The sequence below is a fragment of the Bactrocera latifrons genome, unplaced genomic scaffold, assembly GCF_001853355.1.
Source record: "Bactrocera latifrons isolate USDA-ARS-PBARC rearing strain unplaced genomic scaffold, ASM185335v1 scaffold_387, whole genome shotgun sequence".
Taxonomy (NCBI): domain Eukaryota; kingdom Metazoa; phylum Arthropoda; class Insecta; order Diptera; family Tephritidae; genus Bactrocera; species Bactrocera latifrons.
This window is the reverse complement of record NW_017537031.1, coordinates 177,871-186,299: the sequence shown is the minus strand read 5'-3', so window position 1 is coordinate 186,299 and position 8,429 is coordinate 177,871. Positions and strand designations below refer to the sequence as shown.

At 36.2% G+C, this 8,429-nt stretch overlaps 1 protein-coding gene across 1 annotated transcript in view; it reads left to right on the top strand.

Annotated features, from left to right (window-relative positions):
- The first annotated feature begins 2,230 nt into the window (after positions 1-2,230).
- The window catches only part of LOC108972221 (neurogenic locus protein delta-like), a 24,792-nt gene continuing 18,593 nt past the window's right edge, over positions 2,231-8,429 (top strand). Inside the window, exon 1 of the mRNA XM_018938744.1 lies at positions 2,231-3,686. Within this exon, the coding sequence (XP_018794289.1) occupies positions 3,627-3,686 (60 nt within the window). The 5' untranslated portion in view covers positions 2,231-3,626. The remainder of the gene's footprint in view (positions 3,687-8,429) is intronic.

Sequence of the window (8,429 nt, the reverse complement as noted above, 5' to 3'; positions counted from 1 at the left end):
GCCCCTTTGTAAAGAGAAGCCGATAAGTTTGCCGCCAAAATCTTGCTTCATATTACACTCGCACAACGAATGAGGCAAGTTGCCGCAAAGCTCATTCATAAAATTTATTTCATTCAAATTATTTGCGCGCGCAAGCAATTTTGTGTCTTCAACCCTTCCCGCCGTGCCTTGAAGTACTTCATAAAGCATTGTCCTCGGATTGGCGCGCTGCTCTAAAATTGTATATGCTTAACTTTGCACATATCCCATATACATGAGCTTTTCCTTTTATTGCCGTCTTTATGCTCTGAATTAGTATTTCTTCGTCCATCCGCACTTCCATCCTAGCTCCGACAGGTTTGGCGTCTTTATTTTTCATTTCTATTGGCGCTGGCTGAGCTTCCATCTCCTAGTAAAGAAAATTTTTTTATTTATACTGATTTGAAGTGATCGAGATATGCAGATGCCGGTTTTAAACATTTCTTATTGATTTGATTCGTCATAGATTGTTTCACCATTTCAACTCCTTTAATCGGAAAAGGAGCATAAAAAGTAAGACCGCAGCATACACTTGTAGAACACCCCGAGGTGTTCTAGTGACTGATGACCAGAGCATACTAAAATTGTGGAGGCATCACTTCTCCAACCTGCTGAACGGCAATGAAAGTATAGCACCAGGACAAGGTCAATGCGATGCCCCAATCGACGACGATGGAGCGAACATACGATTAAGAAGTTCGAATGGCGATTACCCGTCTGAAGAACGACAAAGCGCCGGGACCGATGGATTGGCGGCCGAACTATTCAAATACGGCGGGAAAGAACTGATAAGGATCATGCTTCTTTGATTATTTGTAGAATACGGTCAGAAGAAAGCATGCCCAACTATTTTAAATGAAGTGTACTTTGTCCAATCTTCAAAAAGGGATAAGACTGCTCAATTCGCATAAAGGTTCTATCGACTGCATTGTGTGAAAGATTAAAAACCACTGTCAACAAACTGATTGGACCTCAGCGGTATGATTTCTGGCCTGGAAAATCAACAACTGACCACAGATATGCAAAATCTTACCACGGTTACGAAGTTTTTTTTTAATATATCTATGTACTTATATAATTTTTCCTTGAATGACCATATCTAGAGAATGGCGGTAATGGATAAAAACATTTGGTAATACATCGTAGATAGGTCGGTATCAAATATACCTAAGAAACAATTATAAATGGTGAGTTTGTTATGATCACGTAAAATTTGGAACAGCTAATAAAACAGAAGAGAACAGAATCAATATCGGAAGGACCGTGGACCGCTTTTTTGTGGCAGGTTCGTCGACCCAAATAGCAGCCCTACTAACGAACTAGCAAACTTGCGCTAATCACGCATCTATCTGATCCGTTCCCACGACAGTCGTTTTTACGTATTCGGAACGGACCCGAATTTTTTATTCGGCCAAGGACTGTCAACTCGGTAGAATTCAGCCGCTACAACAACCCATCGATGGTACTTAGTTACTGAAAATATATGTACATACTAATTACTAATATTTCTAAAAAAATATAATTGAATAATAACTATCATAAATATCAACACCATTCACAACTTCTTACTACCAACAACAGTTTGAGAGCCACTACTTGTGTGCCCTTCTAATGAGCATCGAATATGTTCCCTTCACCGCTAGCATGCCTACTCGTCTCAATAAAAAGTAATGAAAACCGAAAAGTACTACTAAAATATACAGCAACAAAGTGGATGGAACACATCCACGAAACTTACACAAGCACATACGAGCTACTGAAACGTATTCGGAATATCTACTACTAATCCTACTACCTTTTGCATAGAACAAAACGTTAACACTTTTGGAGCATAAAATCGGAGAACAAACCACCAATTGTGCTCACGCTGCGCTCTCACCACGCTCAGCCGTGCGCTCAACGTAGCCAAAGAGCAAATGCACACAGCCAAATGTAAGCGATGCAACAACAATAACAGCGAATGCATTGCATAAAGCAAACAACGAAAAACATCTGTCGACGGAGCAGCTGCCATTGCGCTTGTAGGTGCGAGCAGAGCCACAGGCTGGCATGCCGGCATGTGCCAAACGGCTCGCACACACACCGCCAAAAGGTGCGACGCCACAGAGAGCAGAGAATGCAGTTGGTTGTTTTGCTCGCAGCGTTGTTGAAGTTTTGCGGGCGGCAGCAACTTGGCGACGTAGCGTAGCGGCAGTTTTGAATTGAAGTTTGCGTGAGAAGCATCGTCGGGTTCTGTGCTTCGCACTACGCTAACAAAACCTGAAGCAAACACACAACAACAACAAAATACATTCTACAACTCTGCTGCTAGAGTTCTAAAAAGTAATTGAAATAAGAAGCGCTTGAAGACGCACCAAGCTAACACGATAAACACGAAAATTCTCGCCGAATTTGTACGCGATAGTGCAGTGGCGCGTTCAATTAAGCAATTAGAAAAATATTAAGCGAAATTATTGAAAATAAATAATTTAAAGAAGAAAAAATACAAAGTGATACAAGTGCATTTGCTGAAGAAGACAGAAGAAGTTCTGCATTAAAGAAATTGCTTTGAGAAATTGGCTAGAAAAATTAGTGCAATTGTTCACAATCATTCCATGTGCTTTTGTGCTGCGAATCAGTTTTTCGGAAAACTCATACGGACTTGCGCTAGTGAAAGAAGCGTGGCGACGCGTTATTTACATGAATACTAAACAACTTTTCAATAAAACGCTTCAAGCGCTTTGAAAAATAAACGAACAAGCTTTTCACAAAAAATTGTGAACGTGCGTGAGACAAATTTTTTTCATAAAAAACTATTATACAGCGATACGCAAGTGTACCGTTACTTTGCATTGCACGGTCAACGTCGACGACGCCGCTGAACACGCACGCAAGCGAACTGCGCAGCGCGGAAATGTCAAAAGTTCACGTGCTGTCGCCCACTCAAGTCAAATGCTGATTAGCAGAAATAACGCTATTTTTCGTAAAAAAGCGTAAAAGCTGAAAATCATTTGAAGAAAAAAGCACACTCATAGCGAAATAGTGAACAATCCTAAATAGTGCATAAGAAAAAACAAAAAAAAAAAGTAGCGAAGTGCATGCGCCGGAAAGCAATCAGCAGCAGCAAAGAAACACATTAAGCATGCAAGCGGTTGAAGAATAATAATAAAAAACCTTAATTAAAATTAAGTTTGTCTAATTACACTGCATCAGTTCACAAGCGCATAGTCATGCTGAGCTAACAGTTAGTAAAGTGTTTACTAAAAACTCAAACAATTTAGCTGCTAAATACATTTTATATTAAATAATTAAATATATTTTTTATGTATGTTATATGCTGTGCAAAAATTAAAACTACGAAAAAGTGTGTGCAAAGAACAAACAAACAACTAATTGCTTTCCTGCTACACACTGTCCTTTGCCGATGTTTTTGTTGGCAAAAACGGGTAGTAGCTAACCAATTTTATTTTAATACGAAAAGTATTATTATTTAATGCCATATTAAAGGATATTCATATAAAATCATATAAAACACACTGCACCGAAAGTATTCGGACAGAACAATTTACAAACCCAGCATTTGGATTAAATAGGATTAACGACAAAGAACGCAWCGCAAATATATCAAAATGAATTGGATAAAACTGATATCAGCGACAATACTAACGCTCTTTGTCATTGTCAATGAGGTAAGTGTTGAGCGACACAGAGCTTTTTGGTGAAAGAAGGTGTTTACTTTTTTTTTTTAATTGGAAAAATGTTGAATGTTAATTAATTTGGCGTTAAAGGAAAAGTTGTATTAATTGGAAAATTTTTTAACAATATTAGGTATAAATTATTCGGCTGCATAAAAGTTATATAGTAATTTTTTTTTTAACGCCGTCAAAAAAATTTTTATAATCATAAATTACTAGATTATGCGAACATGCCTTAAGGGCACTTAAGCACACATGTTCTAAAAATTTCAAATTTATTTTAATGAAAATTCAAGCAATGTGTTTGCCTTTGTAATTTGATCACTGATAGAAATGCCAGTGAAGGGAGCATAATTTTATAAGCGCGGCCACAAAGAAGAGTTAGTTGTAGAATAAACACACAAATAAACACTGTAGTATAACTACAACCCCTAAAATTAACCATTGACCTTGATGAGGGGCAAGGCATTTCAAAATTTATTTTTGGGCATGCATACATACATATGTTTGTATGTAATTTTATTTAATTATGGAATTATAATATTTCGAAATACAAATTAATTTGAATTTGATTTAAATATGGAATTAAAATATTTCGAAATACAAATTAAATTGTTTAAAGTTGCGGCCAACACCAATATGTGGCACGCATTCACTTGCCGTTTTATTTATAAAATATTTTTAGTCGAGCATGACTTTTAAAGAAACATCTGTCATTGCTAAAGTGACTAAGTCACTTGCTCACCGCTGCGTCACAATGGCGTGTCGGCCTGCCAGCCTTTATGCCTGCTTGTGGCTGTCAACTTGTCGCCGCCGCTGAAGTTCCGACCAACAAGCAGTGCAAGGCATGTGCGTCTCAGAGCCGTTACGTTGGCACGCAGCGTAGGTCAATGTGCCGCTGGTGATTTTAATATGTAGCAGATAGGCAGGCAGGCAGGCGAGCAATGAAGGGAAACACTCTTTTTTTTTTAATAATAAGGGAGTGTAGGGAAAACCAAGCAGGCAGCATCCAGCAAACTTGCCACCACCAGCAATATGCTTTCTGAATGGCACCTTTGCTTGCTGTAAGCGTTTCATACTGCCCGCCCTTAACCCTTCACCAGTTGCGTTGGCTAAAATATATTTTTTTTTCCTTTTGCATTCCTGCTTTTGCACGCATTTTTTTGCTTTTCGCAAAATGCACATTTTTTCTTTGCAAAGCGCTGCTAAAATTACACTTTTTTTTATAAATATTTTTTCCTCCTGTGCGCCATTTCTGACAACTGCTGGTCGCCGAGGAGAAAACATATGTTGGTTGTTGGGTGCTGCCGCCGCCTCAGCTCAGCGTGCTCCTGTGGAGTTTTGCATATATAAATATATGTATGTATGTATGTATGTAGTGGTGTGCTCGGGTGCATGTAGGATCATCAGCATGATTATCATCTGCTGTTCCCGTTTTTTATTGCCGTTGATTTTTTGTGTGTGGCTAATTTTGCTCAGCTGAAATTAATTTGGTTGGATATCGGCGTCTTGGAGCACTTTAATATCTTTGCGTGCTTTTCATCTTGCATTTATTTTTATACTTTTTTTTTATTGAGCTCACTCTCCCTCCCAGCGGCTGTTTTTTCTTGCAGCCTTGCTATCCTTYGCCTATGCTGAATACATCTCCTGCGGTCTTGAGAGCAGCTGAAAAATATTTACATGCGTAGCCTGACTTCATTGTGTTGATGTGGCTATTTTAAGTGCATMTTCAAGTCGATTTGTAAAATTAAAGTTTTTGTGTCTACTCTGGCCACATTTTTGAGCTTAAAATAGTTTACAGGCATTTTTAAGTCCGCCTTTTGTGGGATTTTTTTCAACTCCTTTTTTCAACTTAAAAAATTAATTGTATAGAAAATAAAAAATATTTAAAATAATATTTAAAATATATTAAAAAAGAAATTTACAAAAAGAAATAAAAAAAAATTGCAAGATGTTAAAAAAAAAAAAATGTTACAAAAAATATTTAAAAAACTCTATTATAAATATATTGAAAAGGGGTAAAAAAAATTACTTTACCAAAATGTGGAACTTTTTATTTTCTCAAATTTATTTTATTTTGTTTTGTTTTTTCGTTTTTTTTTTTACTTTCTGCGAAAGCTCTTTTATATTTCTCTTCATAATTTTTATTATCAACATAATCGCCATTCTTTCACATGCTTATTAATTTTCTCTTCCATAATTTATTTAATATTCTTATATGGTCAACCTCCCGCCGTAAGATTGGCATGACAACATGCTGCGCTAATTTCAAGCAATCATACCAYGACTTGCTGGCTTTAAACGTCTTGAGACAGTAGCTCGCTGAAGATAGTATCGCTTTATTTGTATTCTTATTTTACAAAAAGAAAAAATGGCTGTTGGCTTTTCATTCACAGCGTGCGAATCTAGTGTACGCCTTAAAGCTCCATACAAACATATCATAGTGCAACAAACAGTATTATTGAGCCATTGCTCTTGAGAAAAATTATTTTCATCAAAAAAAAAAATATTAATAATGTGAATTAACAAAAAAAAAAATAAATAAAAAATTATTAAGAATTTGTATTTAACATTAAGAATTTTATTATTAAATAATAATAATTTTTTAACGAATAAAAAGTTATCTAATCTAATGCAATTTAACTAATATAAAATTATTTAATTTTTTTTTCAATTAAATACAATTAAAGAAATATTAAATTTTTTTAGCTTTAGTTTTTATAAAATTTTTTTATGATGTATTAACAAGAAATCATACTGTCTCTTATACACATCTAGATGTGTATAAGAGACAGGGTTTAATAATTACCGTATGAATTCCCTTCAGCTGTCACACTTTTTATCAACAATCGCTTGACAAATTATTTATGCAACTAATAATTTATGCTAAAGCAGTAGAAATACAGAAATCCAAAGCATTGCATTAATTTCTCAACGGTTTCGCACTAATTGCCTCGACTAGTCAACAAACTAATCACTCACACCACGAGTTGCACTTACGGAAGTAGCTAAGTATCTGCCAGATACCACTGACAATGGGGCTGCCACTGAAATTCGCGCGCAAGCCGCTAATAAGAAGGGTCCGCAAAGAAAATTAGATATATTGCTGCAAGAACAAAAACAAAAATACTTTAGAAAAGCTTTGCTTCTTTGCACAACCTGTGTTTAGATGACACCTAAGGCGCATTTATATATATTTAAGTAATACATATGTAACACACGGTGCGGCATATATTTTCCAATGTGTGTGTGTGTGTGTGTGTGTGCACATATGTATGTATATGTACTTACGAACAATTAATTCAAATGCGTTTTTGTCTCAACTATTGCTGCCACACATATGTATTGCTGTTGTTGTTTAGTGGTGAACGTCACTCGTCTTAATTAAGTTAACCCGCCAAGAAGAGCGGCGCAAAGCCACTAGAAAAAGCAGGAGGGCCGGTGGTCTGTTGCGTTGTATGTGCCAGCCACTCACAGTTCATAATTTTGCCTCGCTTTTGTTTTATGATTATTTCGACTGCCTTGGCCGTTAATTGTCTTGCCTTAATTTTGTCTTCTGCAACCGCTTGCTTGCTTGCACCTACTCTTTGCAACCGTTCTCTTGCACGCTTATTATACAAGTGTTTTTGTTGTTGTTGATTTAATATGTAAAAATAATAATAACAACAACAATAAATTCACTTGGCCATTGTGCGTTTGCTTTACTTAACTCTTTTTCGCATAACTGTAAATTATGCATATATTTTATAATTTATTGAAATAAAAAATGGCTGCCACCATAAAGTCGAAGCCGCAGTCGCAGTTGAAGAAAGTTGTAACAGTAAAGTGAACTTGGTAACAGCAATCGTAGTATACATAAATACACTTAGATGTATAAACTTATATATGTATATGTACATACATATGTATGTATGTATGTAATGGCTGTTGCTTAAGCAGAAGTGGCAAATTAACGCAGCAACGGTAATGCAGTCATCTTAAACCCATGCGCCCGGGCCCAAAGCGCGACCAACTGCAAGGGTAACTGCAAGCATGTATGAGTGACTGACTGCGCTGGCTCGACTTGACTGACTGACTGTCTGTCTGATTGCACGTAAGACGCTTGAGTGCGCGTGCGCGTTCCCCCACCTGAAGTTTATTATTTTATTAATTTTTAAAAATTTTCTAAATTTTTTTCTGCCCAGCTATGCATACACCTTCCATACATACACACACATACATTTATAAGTAGCTGCATATTTGTCTGTGTATGCATTTAAATATTTATGTTGCATGCCGCTAGTTACTAGAGCGGCTGTAATGCGATCAAATGCGCTGCGCATTGTCGRTTAGACGTGCCGGTGTGTGTTTCTCTGCCCACCTGTAACTCAGACATTACTTTACCTCTGCAATATTTTAGACATTTTTTTCTTTCTCACTTCTTCTATTTTCATAAATTTTCTGCTGTTTGTGTGTTCCTTCGTATCGTAACCAAGTCGTAAGTCCCGCTTTTTGTTATTCTTATTTTCAAAGGCACTCAACCAAGTCCAAGCAAMCCACTGTTGGTTGCTGTTGTTTTTGTTGGATTTCTTGTGAGATTTTACGCTTGTGTTGGTATTTCTTTTATAAAGAAATGTAAACAAATGAAATGTAAAATTGTAAAAAAGCATTTTTTTGCGAAGAAAAATCCAAGATTTTTTTTTGTTTTTTAATTTTAAAAAAGTAATAAAAAAATAGTAATCAAAATAGTAATAAAAT